Here is a 26,617-nt window from a genome sequence, read left to right on the forward strand (position 1 = left end):
AATGGAAGAATGAGGAGTAAAAAACACCCTGTTAATTCACTCTTCCTCTTCCCTTTCCCCCGAAAGCCCTATGGTTCCGAGAGCACCATCTGAAAGGAGAATGGGACTAATCAGGTTCCAGTGGTAGTGTTGGCCCTGATGAGCTGTGGTTCCTTCAGGTCTGCAGGCCTCACTGGGGGACAAATTACAAGACCTCCATGCTTCTGGCTGCAATAAAAGCCAACTTTCTAAGGAACTAGATTCCTAACAACAAACCAGATGCATCTCTGCAACCTGCAACTCACTCACCCATGAGGCGTAATCGACCAGTCATTACTCTGAAATACCACTTCTTTAATGCTGGACTCTGGAGAGCCTGGGTCACTTTAAAAATAGCAGAACTAAGAAACACAAACTGGTAGTTACAAAGTAATCACAGGGAAGAAAATAAAGCCTAGGAAATATAGTCAGTAATATTACAGTAACTATGTATGGTACCAGGGGGGTACTGGAAATATGGAGGGGAATACTGGGTAAAGTATATGATTGATGGTCTAACCACTAAGTTGTACATGCAAAACCAATTCAAAATAAAACCGAAATTAATTAATTAATTAATTAATTAAAGCAGAAACACCTTCTAAACTTAGAACTAAGTGGGAAGTGACACATATCAGGTGAACCATGTTGGATTGAGCTTTTGCTCAGTAGAATAGCTTGGGTTTAGAGCCATGACGTGAGGTGCAACATAAAGTAAAACTGTACTGTAATGTCAAGGGATTCTGCAGTCGAGATAAATCACACATGGGTGTGTCCGTTTACGTACACGGGCGACACCTAACTGTGTCTTTGGAACCAGTGAATCCCAGGCAGGAAACACAGAGGCTCTTGATACATACGTGGCTTTTGCAGGTAGAATGCGTAACTTCCAATTAGCCAGCGGCCTATTGTGAGGCAGCAAGCCTGCCACCAAATTCATATTTTCTAAAGTGATCAAGCCCTTCCCACATTGTTCAGAAAGATGTGTGGGTTCAGCTGGGCTGCCCTTGCCATGATTTATTCATTGGCTCCCCTCTGAGAGTTGTCCAGGTCTCTGAAGCAAATGAGCCAGATTCTACTGCCTCCCTGTGATGCCTTTTTAACCCCCTGAGCGTCTTTAGCTGCAGGAGTACACGCCAGTAATCGTAAGGTTCCCAAATTCAACCTTCCTCAGCCCACACTCAGCTTTCCTCCTTGTAGAATAAAACAAACATTGTTCTAAAAGTTGGAATGGCTCCCATCCCCACCATGTAAAGTTTCTTCAGCTGATGGGGCATGAGCCAAGCTACATACACTGCAAAAGTTAGATGTGCCAAGATCATTCCGCACCTACCATGTGCCCAGAAAACATAACACAGGCATATTCCAAAAGGAAATTATTAGAAAATAATTTTTCATCATAATTACCACAAATAACAACAAAGAAATGAACTAAAGCAATGACTTAGAAAGGTGAGTCAGCTTGGGCAATTACACAGATAAAAGCTACAATCAGCAAGTAGTTCACACCAATTTATTATTCCCTGCCAACACTTGTTACTTAGAAGGCTACTGTAAAAATTTCACAATAAGCTTCTAATGACTTCAGATATTTTACTTAGAAGGCAACACATCTTCATGACACTTTGCAACGTTATAGATTACTAAGGATATTAGTGCTTTACAAAAATAAGTTGCAGTAAAAATATTTTTCCTTTATTTTAAAACAATAGAAAATTAATTGAGATAAATGATGAGAACAAGAGGTTTCTCTAAGCACTAAACAAAGGCCAGGAGAAAATGGCAGTGTAGACAGACACGGCTCATCTCTTCACAAAACCACATCAAAATCACAGCTAAAATACAGAACAACCATCACTCAGAACCATCAGAAATCGAGTTGAATGGAAGTCTGACAACTACAGAATTAAAGAAGTCCCATCTATCCAGACTGGTAGGAGGGGCACAGACACAGAACAGGCTGGTCTCTCGCCCACATGTGGTGGATAAAAATTCAGGAGGGACCCAGCTCCACATCAGGTCCCCCAGCACAGGGTTCCAGTGCCAGGAAGATATGTCCCCACAATTTCTGGCTGCAAAATCAGGGGGGATTGAGTCCATGGAAGAAACTTCTGGAGCCCCAAGCAGTTCCTCTTAAAGAACACACACACAGACTCACCTACTCAAATTCAATCCCTCTGAGCTACAGCACCAGGGTAGCAGCCTGAAAGTCAGCAGCGGCATACAGGCAAGAACTGAAATGTCTGGCATCAAGGTGAGCAAAGGCCATTGTCCCTTTTCTAAAACATCCTCCCACAGAGCTGGCAAGCAGGTGCCGTATCCAAGACTCCATCAACCTGTCTAACAATGACCTGCCTTGGAGATCTCCAGAGACTCTGCCCTACCCAGCTACTGGGCCCACCCAAGCTGCTTTTCTATATGAATGGCTGGTCTTGGCTCAAGCTTTGCGACTTCCTATATCCTCTCAAACAAGCAGCAGCTGGCCTCTGTAAGCACCAGGCTGGGCACTAGCAGGAACCAGCCTAGATTCACAACTTGGCTTCTCTTGGGCATCTCCAAGCCCAGCAGAAGTAGCAGCTATCTCAAAAGGCTTTATAGTTCAGGCCCCAGGCAAGACATGGGCGCAGGCTGACCTTGGCCTGTACCACCCAGGAAACCCCAGGGCCAGAGCACCCAGTGGAGAGCTACAGACCACATCAGAGCACCACCACCCTGCCCCTGCACAGTTGATCCTTCAGGGAGGGTGGAGGGTGGTGGTGAGTGATCAAAGCCAATCCTTGCAGCTGACTGGCCTGGATAAATCCCTCTCATTGACCTGCCAACAGCAACCAAGGCTCAACTACAAGAAGAGGGTGTACTCAGCCCACACAGAGGGCTCACTTTGATAGGGGAGGTTGTGCCACCTGATCCTACAGGGCGCCTACTACATTAGGTCACACTACCAAGACACAGAGTCAAAGAAGCTCTACTGAATACATAGAAACAAATACAGGGAGGCTGCAGAATGAAGAGACAAAGAAATATAGCCCAAATGAGAGAACAGATCAAAACTCCAGAAAAAGAACTAAACAAAATGGAGACAAGCAATCCATGCGGTGTAGAGTTCAAAACACTGTTTGTAAGGATGCTCAAGGAACTTACTGAGGACCTCGACAGCATAAAAAAGATCCAGTCAGAAACGAAGGATCCACTAATTGAAATAAAGAACAATTTACAGGAAAACACCAACAGAGTGGATAAAGCCAAGAATGAAATCAACGATTTGGAGCATAGGGAAGCAAAACACAACCAATCAGAACAATGAGAAGAAAAAAGAATTTAAAAAAATGAGTATAGTATAAGCAGCCTCTGGGACAACTTCAAGAGATCCAACATTCATATCATAGGGGTGCCAGAAGGAGAAGAAAGAGCAAGAAATTGGAAACTTATTTGAAATAATAATGAAAGAAAACTTCCCTCATTTGGTGAAGTTTCCTAGACATGCAAGTCCAGGAAACAGAGAGTCCCAGACAAGATGGATGCAAAGAGGCCCACTCCAAGACACATCATAATTATAATGCCAAAGCTTAAAGATAAAGAGAGAATCTTAAAAGCATCAAGAGAAAACAAGTTAGTTATCTACAGGGGAGTTCCCATAAGACTGTCAGCTGATTTCTCAAAAGAAACTTTGCAGGCTAGAAGGGATTGGCAAGAAATATTCTAAGTCATGAAAAGCAGGGACTTACAGCCAAGACTGCTCTACCCAGCAAAGCGATCATATAGAACCAAAGGGCAGATAAAGAACTTCCCAGACAAGAGAAAACTAAAGGAGTTCATCATCACCACACCATTATTATATGAAATATTAAAGGAACTTATTTTTCTATAAAGGACACATGGACAAAACCAAGGGGAGGGTGGAAGCAGGAGAGGGAGGTGGGTTTAGCTGGGGTGGGGCAGAGGGGTGGGGAGGAAATGCAGACAACTGGAATTGAACAACAATAAATTAATTTAAAAATTGAAAAAAATAAATAAATGGACTTTTTTTAAAGATCAAAATGATGAACAATAAAATGTCAATAAATGCATATCTATCAACAATTGAATCTAAAAAAAAAAACTAAGCAAACAAGAAGAACAGAGAGAATCAAGGATACAGAGAGCGTTTTGAGGGTTGCCGGATGTGAGGGGAGTGGGGGAGAATGGGTGAAGAGGTGAGGGGATTAAGAAGTACAAATAGGTACTTACAGAATAGCCATGGGGATGTAAAGTACAGTATAGGAAATGGAGTAGCCAAAGAACTTACAGGCATGACCCATCAACATGAACAATGGTGGGATTGCCTGAGGGAGTGGGGGATACTGGGTGAAGAGGGGCAAGGGGGAAAAATCAGGACAACTCTAATAGTATAATCAATAAAATATAATTTAAGAGAAAGACCAGGAAATAATAGTTTTATTTGCCTGAACCCAAATAAAATCTATACCAAAAAGAAATTTTTTAAAAATCAAAAAGGAGAGATCAAGATTTGGTAATATTGGGGAGAAAGGAGAGGATAGGATGCAAAATAAGAAGCATAGTCATCATGATACACTTAAATAAAATATCTAAAATCTTAATATCAGCAAGTCTCTTTGTAGCTCTATTGTGTTTTTCAACAGTAAAATTCCATGAAAATCACTTTTCTAAATTGTTAAGGGCCCAATCTTTGCACACTACAAACTGAACTCTCTGGAGATTCAGTAGTTATCTGCTTTGTCTATGATTTTAATATCTTACAAAAATACGTTTTTGATTAAGTCAGTAAATTACAAAGGGGAGAGAGATTTCAATTTCAAAGCAAACTCAAACACTGCATTTACTGGGTCGTTATCCTTAAGTACGTGGTTTCTAAAGCATGACCTCAATCTTCAAGATGCATCAAATTAAAGGATTTTAAAACAATAAAAACATATGAATCTGTTTCACAAGCAGTATGGAAGAGAATGAGAATATACCTGAAATTGTGTTAGAAATGCAGAGAATTTTTTACCAGTCAATGACATTTGACATAACTAAGAGGTCAGTGATATCCTGAATTACTGATAAGAAATATTTATTTTGTGTGATCACTTGCTAAAAAGTGGTACAATAAATTAATCAACCATTATTCTCAATGGTATAGTCATAATACCTTCTTAATGTATATCTGTACATATACAGGCACTTTGAACAAAACTCGTAAACCATTATTGAATGAATAACAACCAAAAAATTTATTCCCAGAACTTTATAAAAAGGTGACTCAAAGTAAGAAATATAAAAATGTTAAGTGGTACTAGGAAAAGAATTTTTTTTAGTTAGTTTTACATTTGCCTCCTCCGTTACTAAAACTTGCATGGTAAATGGCTCAGTAAGGACAGGGTATAGCGCCAGGGTGGAAGGAAGGGGGTCTCAGAGCAGACCAGTTTAATACAACAAATATTTGAGGATCTACTTTGTCCCAGACATGGTGGGAATGCAGGGGCCACATGCGTCCATTTGAAAGCTATGGCCATCTTCTCCATCTAGCTGGATCTGTCCCACTCTACTTGGGACAGAACCCCGCTCCCCAACCCAGGAGTGGACAACTGCCCAAACAGCCCGTAGTCAGGGCCGGGCCAATTCGATTCTGTCCAGAATGAAAACCAAGACACTAAGGCTGAAAGTTCTTTGAAGCTGACCATGTACATGCTGGTGAGTAAATGGGGAAAAGTGGTCTTGAGAAGGGAACGGGGAGAGGTACACAGAAGAGCAGCTATCGAGGCATGGGAGGGAAGAAAGGACAGAGACAGAAAGAGGGGCAGAGTTGGTTAGATGGAGGCAGAGACTACATACAAAGACAGCAAACAGGGACAGATGGAGAGAGAGATGACAGATAGTGACAAAGACAGCAGACAGAGACACGGACAGATGGGGATACAGACAAAAGGCAGACGGCAACAGACAGACAACAGAGACCTTCAATAGCAGGAGGAAATCAACAGAAATAGGCAGGTAGGAAGACAGCTAGTTGGGGAAAGGAGGGGGCGGGATGGAGGGACATGGAATATGGGGAGAGGGGACAGGCCAACAGAGAGTGCAAATACAAGGGTGTGAGCCAGAGCTGAAAATGGGTACCAGAGAGCAAGAAAGAGACTGACAGGCAGACCTAGAGTGAATGAGAGACCAAGATAGTACAGGAGACAGTAAGGAGAGAGACTAAGACCAAGAGCCAGAGGGAGACACTGAGAAAGAAAACCAGAAAATTCAGAGAGAAGGCATCACTAGAGACAAATGAGAGATCGGGATTGGAAAGCTGGGGGAGAGAGTGATAGAGCTCATTCACACACGGGGACCCACAAAATGGCCCGGCCACGTCGCAACTCTAAACCTAAGTTAGCCTGCACAGGAAATGCTTCATTGTCAAGGAGACCTAACACCAATCACAATGCTCCAACTCAGGGTTAGCCAGCTTACCTTACCCAGGAAAACAGGACCTGCTGGCCAGCCTCCAAACCAAGCACCCCCGTTGCTGTGTTACTGCTTTTAATGTTCTGTAAATCTCGCTCTTCCCCGAAATCCCGCGGGAAGAGTGCTCCACTATACTCACCCACGCCTTGGATTGTTTTCCCTTAAATAGAGGTCATCAGACTTGTACTAAATTGTTTCACTTTTGTCATTTGACAGCAATTACAGAGAAACGCAGCCACTCAATGAAGTTGGCCAGAGCACGATCCCTGGACCTTCTAAGTAGGTGACAGAAGTATAAAGTGGAATTTCATCTGACTGAAGGAGAATGACTAGAATTTAGGACTTCCTCTGTCTTTAAAAAGTACCAGTGGACATTTCAAAAAGATGGATTGAGCACACACATTTATTTCCTGTCCTTGAATGATGGCTAAAAAATTAAGTGGCATATACCCACAGCAACAAAGAGAAGGGAGTTATGAGCAGGCATGAGCTTTCTATCTGGAAGTGAAAAGTAGATAGGAGATAAAGTGTGGCAGAAGAAGCCTCGATTTAAAATTTCCAGAGGGATCTGAGCAAGGGAGGGGGGTGGGGTCTTGAAGCCAGCAGGTCTCTGGAGAGACTTAGGACATGAAATGCTAGCTCCTACCTGAGGCAGGAATGAGATGTGAGCAAAAACTGGGAAACTAATTGAAAGTCTATAGAGAAAAAGTCCATTCATTCTCTGACACACACCGTCCTCCATCCACACACCAGGCAGCCAAACATTGACCCCTCGAGTGAAAACATGCATGGGGTTGTCCCGAAAGCCATTGTCCCCAAACTGCCATGTCAATCACAATTGCCTGGAGGGCTGGCAAAACGCAGATAACTGGGCCCCGGCCCCAGGGTTTCAGGTTCAGGAAGTATGAGGTAGGGCCCTGAGAATGGGCATTCCTAACAAGTTCCTAGAGATTTTATTGCTAGAAATTAACCAAAGGCAATTTACCTAATCTCCTTAAGCCTCAGATTCTATACTTGTAGAATGGGAGTAATAAAAGTACCCTCCGAATGGAGTCATAGTGAAGATTAAAGGAGATGATACACGGAAAACCTTTGGCATGCTGCTAGGCGTGCAGGTGAGAAAGCCTAGGTAATTCGTCCATGGTCATGATTATAACCAATAACTATAATTGGTGCTTAGAACTAGTATTAGCTGGCTTCCATAGTCTCTGATAAACTCCCAGTTTACTTATGGGCTTACCTGACTTCTGAGGTCACGAAGTACCTGAATGCACACCCCGTCACCAAGTTCACCCTCATGACTGGTCTGGACAAAAGGTTGAGAAAGTACTTCATCCAGAGAACAAGTAACTGGTTCTACCGACAGAGGCCTGGTGAGAAGGTAATGGCACACTCAGATGGATAATCAGTGGAGTGTTATTGACAATGGCGTGGGTGAGGCATTGGCAGTGGTGTGCTGGTAAACTGACAGGGGCGGTGGGAGCTCCGACTTAGAGCACTGGCCAATTTCTGAGGTGTAAATACTCCCACCATGGCAGATTTCAAGTTACCAAGGTGAAATCTCCAAACCAGGACTCTGGAAGAGATGTGCATGATCAGATCTTGAAAGGTAGTACCAGACAACTCCCTGGCCCCAGCACACCACTGAGGGAAACCTCAGGGACAGCACAGTAACCCAGGATTAGTAACAGTTGGAAATTTTAAGCCACCTAACCCTAACCCAAACCCAAAGAGAGGGGGCTGGAGATGTGAACTGTATTCAAGGAAAAATGGCTAGGCTACGATGGCATTGCAGGGAGGAAGCTAAGAGAATAAACACCATGACCTCCACCTCCTCCCTCCCACCTCACGGTGGTATGCCCCACAAGCTGAAGCCAGCCGGGAGCCAGAAAGCATGGGAGCCCATTGACATAATCTGTTAATATATAGGTCAGCCACCCAGGATGCAGAGTAGGTTGGAAAACCAAAGGGATGCTCAACTTCAGTAGCTATAGTGGAAATGCATATCAAAACCACAATGAGGTACCATTACACCTGTTAGAATGACTATTACCAATGAGACAAAAATGACAAGTGTTAGAGTGGAAAAAAGGAAGTCTTGTACACTGCTGGTGGGAATGCGAACTGGCACAGCCTCTATGGCAAACAGTACAGATGTTCCTCCAAGAATTAAGAACAGAGCTGCAACCCTGGCGAGTGGCTCAGTTAGTTAGAGCATCATTCTTTACATCAAAATGTTGCAGGTTTGATCCCCAGTCAGGGCATGCATCAGAAGCAACCAATCAATGTTTCTCTCTCTCTCTCTCTCCTTCATCTCCCCCCACCCCCGCTTTCCCTTCTTATTTCTCTAAAGTCAGCAGATAGATCCTCAAGTGAAGATTTTTTAAAAAAGAGTAGAGCTACCATATGCCCTGGCAATCCTTCTTCTGGGTATTTACCTGATTTGAAAACACTTATTCATAAAGATATATTGACCCCTATGTCCATTGCAGCACTATTCACAATAGCCAAGACATGGAAATAACCTAAGTGTCCTTGGAAGGATGGCTGGATAAAGAAGATGTGGTACCTATATACAACAGAATACTACTCGGCCATAAAAAAGATGAATCTTGAGAATATCATACTAAGGGAAATAAGGCAGACAGAAAAGGATAATAACAATGTGATTTTCCTCATATGTGGGATATAAAACAACAAATGAACAAATAAAACAAACTCATAGACACAGATAACAGTATGGTGGCTACCGGAGGAGAAGGGGAGTGGGGCGAGGATGAAGAGGATAAAGGGGGTCAAATATATGGTGACCAAAGACCAGACTTTGGGTAGTGAGGACACAAAGGAATATACAAATGATGTAGTATAATGTTATTAACTAATGTTACCCCAATAAATTTAATAATTTTTAAAAAGAGGAAAATGGCTCTAAGGAGGCAAACAAATGATATGTATTATACATCGGGCCATGTAGAAGCTCAAAACACAACCTTAATAATAGCAGCATAGAACTCTAATCCACTCAATCCCCATAATGCTGAGAGGAAACAAAAACAAAGAAAATAAAAACTTAAAAATCCATTTAGATGAAATAAATGTAGTCTTATCATTCAAATTAATTCCATTTCCTTCCAAGGTCATGAAGTTCTAGTCTAAATACGCTTTCCAAATTCACTTTTCATAGAAATGAAAGTTAAGCAGGAAATAAATATGGGTCAACCTGCCAATGTAGAGTCATCTTGTGAACGCTGATTCCGGTGCACTCAGAGTGCTCGTGGAGGATGCCTACACTGTTGCTTTAAGAGAAAAAGGAGGTAGTGAGAGGTCGTTCTTCCTCTTTACAGAAGCATCTATGTCACTGCAGAGCGTTTCAAAAGCTATGAGAAACAATGGTTTTGAGGCACTCTAAATTAATAATTACATTAACGATAATAGGATTGACTCAGTTAAGTTCAAAACCTCAGTTTTATACAACATAGGACTAATGGAAAAGTTGTCATTTTAATTCACACAATGAACTTACTCAGGATGAGTAAGCAAATTGATTCTGATTATTGGCATAACTCCATAATACCCAATCAAAAGAATTTTAAGTAGTTTAGTCACTACCAGGAGAGCAGGGCTGTTAGGACAGAGACCGTGAAACCGAGGGAGTTGCTGAAGCTGGCCAGGGTGCACACTGTTCAGCGAGACTGCGCTTGCGTAGAGAACCAGAGCATCAAACGAATTCCAGCATCTATGCTGAACCTCACCACAGGTGAGCAACCCAAAACAGCATGCCGAAGAAGACAGGGAGACAAGATATCCCAGAGGAATGAGACTTGTTTAAAATCTCAGAACAAAGCTTCACACATTCTGTAACTATCTTCTTTAAATTGACCAAAGGGATCTGGTCATCCCACATCCAACCTCACAAAAAAGCAAATAGCTATAAAATCTATGAATAATTTTGAGTAAGGACTTCATAAAGGGAAAATGAGTAGCACATGTTGAGTCTCCGTATCATCTCTTAAATCTCTGGGGAGGTTTACAAAGCATGTTCGTCTTCAGTGTGGATTCCTCCATGAGGAATCACAAAGGTCTCACTTGCTTAGGAATTCCCCGTCCCTGGCACAGTATCGGGCACATAAAAGGCCCACTGCACTTATGAAACTTAACCGTGAGCTAGCCTTTGCTCAGCGTTTTAATTTGTCCTTGATTTTTTCATTCCTCCATGAAACCCGTGCCTTTCCTTCAGTCATTTTGTTTTATTTCTTTCACTAAAATAAACATAAATCATTGACTTCCTAGTTCCTTCCCACTTCCAGCTCTAATTCTTACATAATCTCCGTCCTCAGGGTTTACTGCTTCTCAATTTAAGAAAATGAGTCTGTTATACACACACACACACTCCCTTTGCATATGCTCTTTGTACACACTTCTAATTGTGCAAGTCTTTCATGTCATTTACCATCATGTGTGAGTGAGTTCACACTGAGAACATTCCAACGCACAGTAGATACTAATGCCTCCCAAAGGACAAGAGCAAGTTTTATTTTCATTTCATTTTGATCATGTGCTCACTACTAACATAACCTTAAATAACCCTGTTATATTACTAGATTGTTTGGGCTATGTCATTACTCAAAAGAAAAAAAAAGGAGGAGAAAATAACAAGTGTTGGCAAGAATGTGGAATGATAAGAACTCTCATAACACTGCTGGTGGGAGTGTAAATTGATAAAATCCTTTAGAAAACTGTTTGGCAGCCTCTACTGCAATTAAACATACACAGTTAGGTGTATATGATATATGCCCACGTCCCCAAAAAACAAAAGCAAGAATGTTTGTAGCAGCATCAACAGCAACCCAAAAAGCAAAAACCTGAAGCAACTCGCAGGTTGTTGAAACAGCCCACATGTTGTTGGAGGAGGTCATTGAGAGGATGCCATCTGTTGGCTGAGCCTCAAGCTGGACCCAGCTAATCAGAGGCTCCTCAGCCCCTGCCTTGTCCTTGGGATGCACGCTCTGCCCACCATTCCCACAGTGAGAGCAATTTCAAGGACACAGCCTTGAGAAAGTAAGGTGTTCTTGAGGCCATCTTGACTGATACATCAGTGAACCAAGATAAGGCCTCTACACAAACTTTAAAAATTCTGATTGGGGGCACAGAGATCTACTGATTTTTCAGCCGCCCAAGGCAAGCCTCGTACGTAAGCTCCTTTGTATATTAAACCTGCCACCTATCATTCTGGAGTGGTCTGCCTCTTTCTTTGGTCTCTCCTTGCATTTGGTGTCCAGGGGCCAGTTTGCACACGAACAGGTGTCCATCAACAGCATTCGGAATGGATCAATGAAATTTGCCTCATGATCACACCATAAAGCCTTACACAGCAGGGGCGATGAAACGACACAACAACGCAACAACATGGATGAATCTCCAACTGACATGGAATACATGCTGCAGGGTCCCACATATATAACGCTCAAAAACAGACAGAAATAAACAAAAAACAGGCAAAACAAAGTGGTGAAACCATGAAGAAACGCAAGAAGTAATCACCATAAAATCAGGAGAAGGTTCCCTTTGGAGAGCAAGGGACTAGAATCAGGAAGAGTCCCAGGGAGTTTCTGGAGAGCTGGCAAGATTCAATTTCTTGACATAGGTGGTGATGGCACAGTATTTACTTTATACAAAGTATAAGCTGTATTAAATTATGTTATGTGCTTTTCTATTATGGGTATTAAACAATTTTTAAAAGGTTAAAAAGGGGGAGAAGAATCAAGACAAGATAACTCATCAGATTACCAAAAAAAAAAAAGAAAGAAAGAAAAGATTTCCAGGCAGAAAAGGGAGTAGGTTAGGTTGGTTTCGTTTCACAAGGTATACCTGAAAATCTGTAAGAGGGCAGATTTTGGTAAGACCAAACCATAACAACAACAGTAAGAAAACGATGGGGAAGAGGAAAGAGAAGAGAAGAGAAAAGAAAAGGAAAGAGAAGAAAAAAGAAAAACTATTTCACAACTGTGATTTCTTGAAAACAGAACATTCCTTGTAAGAGAATGAGGCGAGGGTCCCATCATGGAAGCTATTCAAGCATAACTGCCAGGAGGAATGTTCTGGAAAAGATTCAAACACTGGAAAAGGAATTGTAAAGAATGTCCCTTCAGACCTAAGGTTCTGTGACTCCCTTTCTCACCAATTACAGGCGTGGCCACTTTAAGAGAGAAAAACACAAAAGGGAAACGTGGTGCAAATATCCTAAATGTATAAAGCAGACATTCACTTTTCAAAAAGGGTTCATATCAATAAAGAAACTAAAGGATATTTTAAATGTTTCTTTCCAAGCCATGAGCTATCTCACCAAAAATAAAAGGGAGGAAAGAAGGAGGGACTTCAAAGTAACACTAACTGAATCCCCATCATAAATGATGAGCCGGTGTTGAGGGAAAAAATGAAGCACCTACACTAGAAATTCAGTTTACCCACACTTTCCTCAAATGCATCTATTTTTAATGACATATTAATGAAATCGATGGATTTCATAAAAATCATGGAGTTTGGAGTTTATTGACTTATGCTAAATCACAAGGCTTCATCCTCTCAATCCCCCAGCTAATATTAGCCAATAGATTAAACATTTTGACACTTTCGGAGAAAGACAGCTGAGCCTGGGCTGAAAGTTATCCTGAAACATATTACAAGAAAAAACAAGCTCCGTGGAGTGGGTCATAATCCAGATTATCATCTATTCCTCTTTCAAAGCAAGAATGGATTTTAACCACGTTTCCGGTTTATAAGCATTCCTGTGGCTCGACACATCTGCGAGGAGACACAACACTCCCACCGGGGGCTCTCATCCTGTTTGCTAACTAATTATATCAACAACCTGAACCAACTTAACACTATGCAAAACACAGCTGATTTAGCAATCTGTAAATTACACATGTACACAAATCCGGACCCAAATGTGCTGCGCTTCGCTCCTCCTAACGTGCATGGAATTCTTCCTGGCGCCTACGATTGTTTGATATAGATGTCTGAACACTAAAACCTATGTTCTGCTTGAATGGGACCATTTAGGGTCACATCTTTGTAGTTTCCTGGCTCTAAGGTCTGCCAGCCTTCCTACGGCAGATCTCCTATTTGCTTCATTCAGCGAGCCTTCTGGGAGTGCCTGCAGATTTAAGCAACCATCAGAAAATATTCTGGAGCAACACTTTGCAGCCGTGAATATGAAGAGAAGCAAGCTGACTCTGCCTGTGTGGTGACAAAGTCAAGAGAAGGGTTTGACACGACGGCCAATATGACCATAAGCAAAATCAAATAAAATCTGGCCCATTAATGATTCCCGCTGACTACTTACAGCTATGAAGATAAGAGATAATGATCCAATACTTCCTTGAAATAGTATTCAGAATGTATCAAAGAACGTTAAGCTGGATTTTAGTTCCATCAAGACCAGAAAACACTTTAGTGTTTTTCTCAAATCCAGTGTCAGGCCTAAGCAAGAATCGCAGCTGGGAAACATTGTAAAGTAGGAGCAAGATCCTTGGACTGAGATTCACTAGAACGTAACTTCCTCGGGGTAAAGAGGTTTCTTTTTTCTCACTCTATCCCCAGTGTTCAATAAGTTGTTCAATAAATCTTTGTGAAATGAATGAACCAGTCACAACTGCTGACTAGTCCCTGGGCTGCCTTTAACCCTGCCTAAGTATTTCTAACTTTCCCTAACAGGAGGTAAATTATTTAACTGGAAGGTTCTTAATTCTCAAAACACTGAATTGGAAAAACTGCACCTCCTTTGCTGGCTCATGAGGATCAAAGGGGATATTTTATGAAAAGGTGACTTAATATTTTATAACGGGCACGCAAATGTTATCCTGCCTATGCCTTCAACCAAACCACTGGCAAAGGTAAAACTGTTGTCCTCCCTTGAAACAGAATTAGCTTCTCCTTTGCCCTCGTATTCTGTTTGGATGTGGTAGTGTGGCTGTTGGCCAAAATGGATGTTGTTCTTGTTGTTATAACATTTTATTTCATCTCCACTGGGAAATTATGCTTCTCTAGAGAAAAGAATAGTAACCCAAGGAAGGTCATTTCATGGGGTCAAGGGGCATACGGCCTCATCAGCTCTGCCCTCGACTAATTGAGGAAAGCCAGGACTTCAATTTTTTCATCTATACAATGACGGAGAAGGAGGACAGACTTGATCTAAGGTCTGTTGTGTCCTACGGTTCTACGGTATTCCAGACACCAGATATTCAAATGCGCCAAAACAAAGTCAGTTCTCTTATCCATTTGCATAAAGTGAGAATAGTTTGAAGTTGCTTTTTTTTTAAGAATGATGAAAACAGTTCCACAGGCTCAGTCATAATGTCTGAGAGACGATGATGCCACAAGAAAGATGAATGTTATCCTCTGAAGAATACCGGCCTCGGGCACACATGCCTGCCTGTCTGGATGTCACTTAATAAACTCAGGACTCGATTTTCTGATCTTTAAATGAGAAACAAAAATACTGCATAAAACCACTGGGAGAAAGTACCTAATAAAGTGATTAAAATGTAGTGCTATTTACAGGCAAAATGCTATTTAAAATACTGTAATGTCCAAAAAAAAAAAAGTTGGTGGATTTTTAGGAGGAGACAATCAATATTTTTAAATAGACTTTTTCCATCCCAGTCAAATAATACAACGCATGTAGATATTGTGATGTTTCTAAGAGTCCACATTTTTTCCATTTGTTTTCGAGAAATATCATGAAACAGATAACTAAAAGCTTACATCTACATTTCGAGATCAGAATCTTTTCTTCTGAAATAATACGTAATTTTAAAAGTGTATCCACTTCTCCCAGCGTGTTTTGTTTGTGTTGTTGGTGCTGTCTGGATGGTTGGTGAATGGGAGTGAGGCTGGTGGAAGTGGTGCGGAAATTAAAGTGCCAGCACCAAAAATGTTCCCAGCTAGTTATTCTACTGACGTTCTACATACGCCTACTGAGGGGAAGTGGCTCTCAGATCAACTCAACTAGAAGGTAACCTGCCTTCTAAGCTCCAGAATTTCTTTTAATTATGGTGTCAGCTTCAGGATATTTTTATCTTCATTTTATTGTGGTATTAACTCCTACCAAGCCCAAGGAACGTTGTGACTGTTGCCTGTAAGATTCTCTTACTGCTCCCTCCATTCAAACACATAACATGGTAGGCACAAGATACAGGTTCCCCCTCTCACTTAAAGGACTCTGCCTCTTCACCAAAAAATGCAAGTGTCATTTATGATATTTGATATTTATGAGAAAGTTGGTGTTGCTGGCAAGGGTTCCCCAAATCTGCAACACTGCCTCTGTACCACCTAAAAGGCCAACTACAATAGCAATCACAGCACATTAACTCTTAAAGAGTGATTTTATTTAAAAATCTATAAACACCTCCGGCTTTTTTTATAGCAGAAGAGTTCACTGTGGCTGTTCATGTAGTAATTATCATCCCCTTGCAACCTCAGGTAATGGCTATGACCTTGCTCTAAAAGCCACCTGAGTTGGAGCGAGGCAGACTTGAAAGGAAAGGTGACTGACTAGAAACTCTTCATTAGTCTGATTCGTAAGAAGCACATGATAAATGATCATTTCTAAGGAGTATTTAATGCATGGTGATTTTCTATCCCAGTTAAGTTCTTTATTACAAGATAAATTTAAATCATTTTTTAATTAAAGTAGAATAAGTCACTTTTCATGCCCTTCCCCTAACTCCCTAGAGAAATCCAAACAGAAGCCCATAGTTCTAACACAAGCCCCTAAGGCAGTGAAGCCAAGATATTGACACATTTTTAAAACCCATTTCCTGAGTTAGCGCTTCACGTCTTCCTAATGAACGTCATCTGTCTCTGGAAGGAGAGGGGTCCAGGAGCCCGCTTCTCTAGAGCTGGCCGCCTTTCGTGTTAGTCGTCTGACGAACGGGCGTGCACTGAGCCTTCCCATTGCCCTGCTCCTATTCGCTTTGCAAGTGTTCTGCCAGGGCGCTCCGCTGAGAGTCCTGAAGGCATCTGAAATGTATCCTGTTCCAGCCCGGCTCCTAGGACTCTCGCCCCACCCCCACCCTCCGTGCTACTGTCCATCTTAATGCCAAGGGGAAAGAGAAGGGCGGGGAGCATTGGTTTATTGGGTAATGGAGATTTACAGGCTTGGCGAGTTTGGGAATTTATAGGTGAGCAAGATTCATGGGCATAAAACACAGTTGTGCTTGGAAGAGAGGAGCTATGACAAATTCGTACCTGTGACCACTTAGACAGATCTGCACTTGTGCCCTCCACTTCCCACCTGAGTCTAGGAAATTCTGCACCTCATGGCCTTAACTTAACCTCGAAGGGTGAAGAGGTGGAATCGGGAAGCCTGCAGCACACCCCTCGGTCCCTGCGTTCCTACACCTCGGACTTTTTGGCAGCAGGGATGGAAGGTGGAGGCGGGCGGCCGGAGCTGCGGGTCTCCACAGCTGGCTCCCCGTGGGGAGGCGACACCGCAAGCGGCAGCAGCCCGAGCGCCCTGAGAGCCTTCGCGGAGGGGTGGGCTGTACCGATGGGGAACGCGCGGCGTCCAGCTTCCCATCACTTTCCCAGTACTTTGCTTATCCCCTGTCACGCTCTCTGGAGAGGAGACCCAGAAGGCGGGAGAAGGGCCCACCAGGCGTTCCCAGGAGACCTCTCCTCTTAGGATGGGGGTCCATCAGACCCCGCCCCGCCCTGCCCACCTTTCCCAGCCTCCGGGAGGCAGCCCCGGCGCCCGCGCCGCGGCTCCCGGCAGAGCTCCGGGTTCTGCTGCATCTGCTTGGCGCGGGAGGCATCTGCACTAAAGACATGGATGAAAAGCCTGGGTAACTGAAACCCGATTGCACCTCTTACCATTGGACCGCCGGACAATATTCTCCAGAAACGTGTTCTGCGGGGCCACCAGTCCTCTCCTGCCCCCGGCCATGGTCATCCTCCCGGCAGCTCAGGGTCTGGGGGCTGTCCCGGCGCGGCTTCTCAAGGCAGCAGAAAGCGGGGCACGGGACACGCGCGCAATCGCGGCTTGAAGCGCCTCATGCGCCCCACGGGATCCGGGCAGGCAGGGGCGGCGGATCCCTCGCGCTGCCACCCTCGAGCCCTCTTCGCGCCTCCCTCCTTGCGGCCCGCCTCGCAGTGCACTCGCGCGGGGCTCGCCTAGCCGCAGCCGACTCCGGGTGGGCGGAGAGAGCCGCAGAGCCTGGGTCCGCGGCGCCCCCTATCGGGCGCGTTCCCCCCAACCCTCCCCCACCCCCCTACCCCCGCGGGCCTGCTGGAGACCAAGCCGGGGTCCCGCGGCGTCCCGGAGGCGGAGACCTGCGGTGGGCCAAGGCTGGATTGGCAACGCCACCCTCTGGGCACATTCGGTACTTGGCGTTCAGTACGCCTTGAGCTGGGTGGAGAGCGGGGCAGCGCGAGCAGCTTTGGTGGTGGATTCACTCGCAACAAACTCACCGCGAGTCTTGGGGTAGCATGATGATGTAACTCTCTTTCTTTCTTCTGTTTCAGGCCGCAGTCCCTGGGACTTCTGACGCTCTTGGAACACCCTCCTTCTCCCTCCCCCTAGGGTTTCTTAGCCTCGTTTGCGAAGGTGCCCCACCTTGATTCTGAAGCCACCGTTGTACCAGTAATTAATGAGGTTGTGTTGCAGGAGTTCAGACTTGCAGGGTGACTAACTGATTGAGCTCCAGAAGAGCTGCCTTGAGTTGTTTTTAAAGATAACCAAAAGCCAAAAGCTCTGGACGTTTGATACATTTTGCTGGCTAACTGACCTGATTTCCATTCTTATCCAATGAGTATTTTCCCAGAAAGCCAAGAAAATATATGAATATATACATAACGTTTTTAGCTGAAGCACACGCTGTTATGATCAGTAAGGTTAGGACACAGGAGCAAAGTGTGTGACAAACGTAACGACGGGCTTGTCGGAGGGCAAATGCTTGGGGCAAAGGGTAGGGTGGGGCGGGCAGCTTCCCAAACATTTAACAATGAATAACCTCAATGTTGACTTGAAGGGCTGTCCACACTGCAAGGATGAGGTGCTGGTCTTCACACCTGCCCCTGGTATAATAAAGACTTATATACTCTGAAGGGCTTTGGGTAGGAGCTCAGACGACCCTCCTTTGTTCACTGATTTGGGGACATTTCTACCTGTACATATTCTTTTGCCTCTCCCTTTACTGTATGTCCCTCATGCATATGGCCAGAGACTAAGTCTCTTCCCACAAAAGGAGTGAGTTGATAGTTGTCTAGTTTGCTCCAGGCTAGGTCAACAGTCAACATTAAAATGAAAGAGGAAAAAACTGAGCCTGCAACCTCAGTTGTACGGTCCTGGCACATTGTATTGTATTGTTAGTGTATCGCAGAGACCCTAAGCTTATTAGTATCCAAAATAGAACTAATTCTTGCCCTCCAATCGCCAAGTCGCTGTGAAGATCAAATGTAGTTATGAATCCTAAAATGTAAAGTGTACTCTAAATTGTAAAGTGCTTATACCAAGGTCAAACATCATTACAGTGACTGAATAATTGGGCCATTACAAACACCCTTTGTCTCATCTTGTATAGACACAAAGTAAACTGCTTTGGCAGAGTTAAGTAAGACGTGCATAAGCATTGGAGGTAATGATACACTTCTTCCAAGGGATAGCATTCTGCCCAGCAGGCTGTCACCCAGCTTGGAGCTGTGATTTCTTAATCCCTAGCTCCGTCTAGTGGTTCATCGTCCTATTACAAATGAGCTAACAAACTGGTTGAAGAGAATTTACTCTGAAATGTATTTGGTGCCAAGCTGGTTCTATGGTGTCTGCCCACTTCATTTGAATAAGCTCACTTAAATAAATCTTTTATGTTATCTACTGCACAAACATGCCCAAGGGGAGATTTTTCAAGACAATATTAAAAACCCGCCAAGCAACCTCACAATCCTGCTTGTGAAAGGCAGATAAAATAATGGGGGAAAAGCTGTCATCGAAAGTTAATAAAACTTCTCAGATTTTAATGAGCTCTCATGTTCTGTGGCTTAAATAAAAAGGAAACAGTTGCTATTCATTTGAGGCTGCTAAAGCCTTGGTGGGCTGATAAGAAAAAGAAACAAAGAGATATCTTCTATTTTAATCTTAAATGTACCCCTACGATGGTTCTCAGCACACACCGTGTGTGTGAGTGTGTGCACCATTTAGAATACTATAATATTAGTGGCACACTGGAAGAGATTAAAAAAACCTCAAACAACACTAAAAAGCCAGTAACCTTTAACCACCATCACCACTCAGTGTGATAGCATCTCACTGCCTAAGAAAGCACGTCCAGCCATTCCCCCGTTCCCTTGGCGGATCCTCAGCCTTAAACGGTTGAGGAAATAGAGTTGCGTTCTGCCCTGCCCACCTCCTCTTTGATATTCACAAGCCAGGGAGGCATGTGTTCAGTAAACATACCACCTCTCTTGGGGCTGTTTTGACAATGCCCTATGCTACCTACCGCCTTCTGTTCCCTACTCCACCTTCAGTTCCAGGACCTGCTCCATTCAAAGTTCTGTCTGAGATCTAGTGCTGTGATGTGGGAATCTCAGTTAGACCAAAATTTAATCTTACAAATTTGTAAAAATTGAATAACGCATTGGTGAAGGACTTACATTACACCAATGTGCTGTGGCAAACCAATTGAGAGCCCTCGTGTTTTTTACATACCCGACAAAGCCACTTTTCATTGAAACGGGTAACTTTAAGTAACTGTGACCAGAGTTTCCAGTTAAACTGCCTCCGTCCCTGTCTGCAGAAAGTCCCTAAAACCACCTAGAACTTCTATCAAGAAAGATACAGTATCTCAAATAAAATCTTATGCAACTTTATTCTGATGTTTCTTGCTTTCCTTCCTTCTCAGTGGCTCTCCTCCCGCCCTCCCTCAGTATCACATCTACCCCTCAAATCATCACACATGCTGACGTCTCCATCACACAATAGGTAGCGAGCTCCTTGAAACAAAGGTAAGCTTTGCCAATCTCTGTTCTCCTAAATGTAATTAAGCCATGCTGTAATTAGCAGGTTCACAAATGGAATCCATAGTGATGGAAGCATAATGCTACAGAGAGAGTTTGGAGACAGACTGCAGGTCTGCAGACTGGCTGGGGAAAAAAATCCAGAAGATGGTCGAATACACTGCTCAACACCACCACCCACAAAACTATCAAACAGAGAAAGCAATGCCACACACCAGAGGGAGTGAATGTCATCGTGCAAAGACAAGCATTACATTTTCCTTTTATTCCTTTTTACCTTGTATTAGGTAGAGATGACAGATTTCAGAAACCCAAAACCCATTGCACAGAAGAGAGTTGCCTGTGAGTTCTGGGTGGAAGCAGAAACGGACAAGCAAGGAGGCTTCATCATTAGCAAACCATTAGCATCATCAGGAGAAACTGAACCTGGAGGTGACTTCACCTACTCAGCCACTGTAAGTGAAACACCGAAAGGAGGGGGCGCCTGCTGCATGGAAAATGTCGGGTTTTACAACCCAATCACTGACTTATTGATTATATGTAATTTCTTTTAACAAAATTTTTGTTTTTTAATCCTCTCCTGAAGACATGTTTTTTCATGTATTTTAGAGAGAGGAAGGAAGAGAGGGAGAGAGAGAAACATTGATCAGTTGCCTCCCATGCATGTCCCAACTGGGGATCGAACCTACAACCTAGGCATGTGCCGTCACCAGGAATTGAACCGGAAACCTTTCAGTGCACAGAACAATGTTCTAATCAACTCAACCATGCAGCCAGGGCAACAAAACTTTTCTAGCAGATTTATAGGAAGAGAGTTGAGCCAGTCATATCTATTGGCAAAATGTGTTCTGTGTGACAGCTGTCTCCCACAGGTGCTGGGAGGAGGAAGAGGTCCTCCTCAATGAGAAACAGAATCCAAGGATCTAACTGGTGGGGAAAATGACGCCTGATATAAGGCTACACTCAACTGTGACTAACCAATAGGTATTTTTAAATGTTTGTAAAACTGAGTTATATCCTTCCATATCCCCGAAGCTATTATCCTTCTTTCTTATTTTCTCTTATCTAGAGGGAACAGAATCTTTTACCACATCCCCACATGTGGAAAACAATTGAACACCATTTATAACAGTCTAATTTTATTATAACAAACATTTGCTCAGAGTTTAGCGTATGCCAGACACTGGGGTAGATTCTAATGGTGGAAAGATGGTTATGATTGGCACCTGCCCTCAGGAAGCTCAATAAACATGAGTGCTTAGCTTCTTTATGGCTTCTCTCCCTTCGGCTACTTTCCTCTCCCAGTTGTGCCCTCTAAATCTTGCTTTCTTTGTCAGTAAACTGCAGTTCAGCTTGATCTCTTCACTGAAGACTCTCCCGCCTCCTCTCAGCTGAGGCTTGGCTCCCCCTCAGGTCTTGGAGTCCCATAGACCCTGCTCCTGGAAGCCAGAAATTGAAGTGAGAATCCATCCAGTTCCTCACTGCCATATCCGAACCACCGCTCTTCTACCTCTATGTAAAATATCCCCTTTGGAGTTCATGATCAATACAAAGAACGCTCTACTCCTCTTTACTTTTTAAAAAATATATTTAGGGGAAATGGAATTCAGTTTTTAAAAAATCAAGATGCCTGAAGGACACTGTAAAGAAATATTGAGTCGGAAGTTGAATATGCAGGTGTAGAGCCCAAGAGAAACATCTGGGTGGAGTCAGAGGTTGGAAATCACCAGTTTGCAGCCTCCTAGGAGACTGAGAAGGAGCAGTTTGGAAGCAGGGGCAGCCTGGAGAGGCAGTGAAGTGGTTCTGTAGGTGCCCAGAAAGGAGGAGTCTATAAAGGGGAAGAGTGAAGAATTGCTTCACATGCTGTACGCTATAAACACTGGAAAGTGTCCAATGGAGCTAACAGATACAAACATTTTCAGTGGAATAGTGGTGAATAAGCCAAATCACAATGATTTAAAGAGTAAGTAGAAACTTAAAATCAAGATGGCAGACTGAGTTAAAAAGTAGTCCAATGAAAGCAAATGCCAGATAAATTGTTTTTAAACATATCTTTAATACATTCCAAGCTCAAAAGCAAAAAGAAGGAAATTTCAGATGTCAAAAATAGGAAGGAACCCACAGTAGTTAGTGGGAGTATGATGGGGGAGTATAACCCCCAAAGAAATGCAAGTTAGGGGCTGCATTTCAGTATTCATGTGACAATATGAGCTGAGGACACAGGCCCACTTGTGGCAGGGAAACCAGAACTGGGCCCCTGAAAGTGCTGGGAACTTGAAAAAATAGGACCTACCAGCCCCAGCCCTTAGCTTGTCCAGAACATGGGTGGAAACAATTAACTTTCAGAAATCAGAACTCCTAGACCAAGCGTTCTACATAGGAGGGAAGAAATTCTCCCAACTACCCTCTGAGTGTGGGGCCCCTGTGCCAAGAAATGTAGTAGAATCTCATCTAGTCCTTTCAGAAACCAAAGAGAAACTGTCCCAGTAGGAAATACCTACACCAACCAGGACACATTAGGTTCTGACTGGAAAACAATTGCCCCCAAAGCTAAGCATAAAGACCTGATTACAAGGTATACCAAAAATAGCTCAACACCATAAATGAAGCTAAATAACAAATTGGGAAAATGACAACTGGCAAATAATACATACTGGAACAATTTGAACAAGATTTTAAGGCATATTTTTAAATATTCAGAGAATAAGAAGGAAATTTAATCCTTAAGATGAAAATAAGACATTATGACAAAAAAAAAATCAGGCAGATATTGAAAAACTAATTAAGAATTTTTTAAATATTCTTGGAAGCAAAAATTCCCCAGGTATTCTAAATAGTGGTCTAGACCCAATTAACAGTAAAGGAAATTACACAGAACATAGCTTAGAAAAATAAATAGATGGGAAATGCAAATAATAAGCTGATAGAGTAAGAGGGTCCACCATATGTCTAAAAGGAGTCCCCTAAGGAATAAAAAAAATGTAATAGGGGAGAAGGAATCATTCAAAGGGATGATAAGAAAGAATTTCCTAAATTTAAAAACTTGAGTTTCCCAGAATTAAAGAAATTCTCAAATTGAAAAGGCAGGATAAATGAAAACAAACAAATCCAGACCTGGATAGATCACAGTGAAACTTCAGAGCATGAAAGGAAAAGAGAAACTCTTAAATGCTACCATAGGGAAAATTACACTAGCTACAAAGAATTAAAAATGATATATTAGTGATCTGAACATGAAAAGAATTAAAAATGATACATTAGCAGCCCTGGCTGGTGTAGCTCAATGAATTGAGGACAGGCTGCGAACCAAAGGGTCGTGGGTTTGATTCCCAGTCAGGGCACATGCCTGGGTTGCAGGCCAGGTCCCCATAAAAAAATAAATAAATTTTTTTAAAATAATAAAATTTAAAAATTAAAATGGTACATTAGTGATCTCAACATGAATGAGGAAAACAATGGAATACCCAATGAGTTCCCAATGGTCAGAATGGCTATTTACCCAACAGAATGGCTAGAATTAAGACTGACAAGACAAAATGTTGACTAAGGCATGGAACCCTCAGAACTCTCATGCACTGTTGTGGGGATGTAAAATGAGAAAAACCACTTTGGAAAATAGCCTGGCAGTTTCTTGTAAAACTAAACACTCACCTACCCTACAATACAGGAATTCCACGTATGTCCACAAAAAGATTTGTTTGTATCAGCTTTACCTGTAACACTCAAACAGAGAAACAGCACGTGTCCATCACCAGCAGAATGCACACACTGGGGGATACTCACACAACAGAACACAATTCAGTGACAAAATGAAGCCGACTACAGATAAAAGCAAACAACATTGATGAATCTCAAAACATAGTGCTGAGCCCGGGACAGAGGACTCCGCTGGTTGGAGCATCTCCCTGTACACCAAAAGGTTGTGGGTTCGATTCCTAATGCCAAAAGGCACACACCTAGGTTGTGGCTTCTATACCGGTCAAGGTGAGTATAGGAGGCAATTGATCAATGTTTCTCTCTCACATGGATGTTTTCAGTGTCTCTGTCTCTCTCTCTCTCTCCCACCTTCCTCTCTCTAAAATCAATAAACATATCCTTGGGTGAGGATTAAACAAATTATAGTGCTTGGAAAAGTGTGTAAAGCTTAAAAAAGCTTTAGACAAAAAATATATGTGGTGTATGATTCCTTTCCTACAGAATTCTAGAGCAAGCAGACCAAGTTATGATGAAAAAGCAATCAGGACAATGTTTGTCTCTCAGGGAGGATGCCAGGGATTGCCTGGGAAAGGGCACGATAGAACTTTCTGGAGTGTTGGCAATGTCCAATGTCTTGATGACAGTGTGGGTATGCAAGTATGTATATTTGTCAAGTGTGATAAAATAATACATTTGAGTTTTATGCATAGTGTGTATTTTATTGCAAAAAGGCACTGTAAACACATATTGAACCCTGATTAATGATATTCGTCCAAGCTAAGTGCTCAGGGGTGACTACATGGATATCTACAACTTGTGTTTAATTGCACCAAAAAATAAGATGGAACCCCGACTGGTGTGGCTCATTTGATTGGACAAGACCTTAATCAAATATAAGACCCACAGAGCCAGCAGAGGACGTTTACTGTGGCTTTATTGCTGGTGGAGATCATGGGTGGATCGACAAATAAAAAACAGATCAAGACATTTAGCATGATCTACAGTAAGTTGGAAGAGTCCCTGTGATTTCAATAGTGGTATCAATGCTAACTCAGTGTTTCTGGGCATGGTCAGCTGAGGAGGGACATGGCCAACATTCAAAAATGGAATTTATTCCCTTGGGAATCAATAGAGGAGCAGGGGCAGGAATGCTTTGGACTAGAGGGCAGAAGCTAACTCCATTAACCACAAAGGCTCTCCTCCCTCACCTCTCCCTAAACCCACCAAGGTTTGGGATTAGCCGTGACTGAAATTGTGTGAGAGTTTTATTTTTAAGAAAAAAAGTAGATTACTGTTTTGCAAGGCAAAATAACTGAGTAATATATGTGTGATGCTTATATAAAATAAGGATAATATATTACCTGCTTTACTTGGTTGTGATGAGGCTTAAATAAGTTAATAAATGTGAAATATGAGAGCAATGTCTGGTGTACCCTTGTTTGCTATTTTTCTTTTTAGTTATATACTATATGCCCTTTGATTCCCTTTTACTGATCTAAAAATAGTTTTTGCAACCACTAAACTGCCTGCAGTTCAGGGGCTAAGAGGGGAGAGACACTACCTGAGAAGAGAACAAAAGGCCCATAAATGTTTGATGCTAAAGTCTCCCCTTCCCCCCTAATCTTTCTAGGAAGTTGCAACAGAGGTCTCATAAAAAAAGCAGTGGACAGAGGCCTTGAAGGTAACTGTTGCATGACAACATGTATAAGGCTAGATATACACGCCCCAGCCTGGTCTCCACGCACTACAGTGCCTGCCTGAGACAGTGCCTGCCTCCCCCGCCCCCAGGCCAGGGATCTTCAACTCCCCACAGCCTTGCGAGCAAGCTTTTAGAGCCTGAACCACACAAGTGATTGTCCAGCTGCACCCAGAGCACCCAGAAGAGCAGCGCCAGATCTCCCCCTCTATGCTCAACATCGAGCAAGATTCAGAATTGAACACCCAACTGCATATAAATCCTATTTGTGCTTTGAAGTCACTGGAGAATCATCGTGAACCTATTTGGATAGCTTTGGTTCGTTTACATTATCACAAGATTTCCCTCTTCACCAGCATGGGATCTGCTTACCTCTGCTCTTCAAATGCCTCGTTGTTTACTCACCGTGGCCATCCTTTTCTGAAAACACTGCCTCAGCATTAGTATGCACCCTCCGTGGCTGTCTAGCAAGTCATTTAGTAAACTATCTTTTAGTAAGAACTGCAAAGAATGAATAATCAGGAATCTTAATTTGATTCACTCCTAAAGTTAGCTATTGATTATTACAACACGGTCCTAAAACTGCTATTATAAATCATCCCAGTAAGGAAGAAAGTGAAGAGGAAGATAAAACCAGAGTACCTTCAGCTCTCCAAGTAGTTCATGTTTAGGAGAACTTCAATACAGAAACGGCAAGAGATAAATGCCTGGGTTGCGTCAACCCGTGAACCAAATGCCGGAGAC

The 26,617-nt window shown here is 42.8% G+C and overlaps 1 protein-coding gene across 2 annotated transcripts in view; it reads right to left on the reverse strand.

The window, feature by feature from the left end:
- KCNH1 (potassium voltage-gated channel subfamily H member 1) overlaps positions 1-17,638 on the reverse strand; it is a 308,219-nt gene extending 290,581 nt beyond the window's left edge. For both annotated transcript variants that reach the window (XM_024551338.3, XM_045188348.2), the window contains exon 1: positions 17,344-17,638. In XM_024551338.3, coding sequence (XP_024407106.2) covers positions 17,344-17,422 — 79 coding nt within the window. In that variant the 5' untranslated portion in view covers positions 17,423-17,638. The remainder of the gene's footprint in view (positions 1-17,343) is intronic.
- Positions 17,639-26,617: the final 8,979 nt, after the last annotated feature.

This window comes from Desmodus rotundus, chromosome 12, assembly GCF_022682495.2.
Source record: "Desmodus rotundus isolate HL8 chromosome 12, HLdesRot8A.1, whole genome shotgun sequence".
Classification (NCBI taxonomy): Eukaryota; Metazoa; Chordata; class Mammalia; order Chiroptera; family Phyllostomidae; genus Desmodus; species Desmodus rotundus.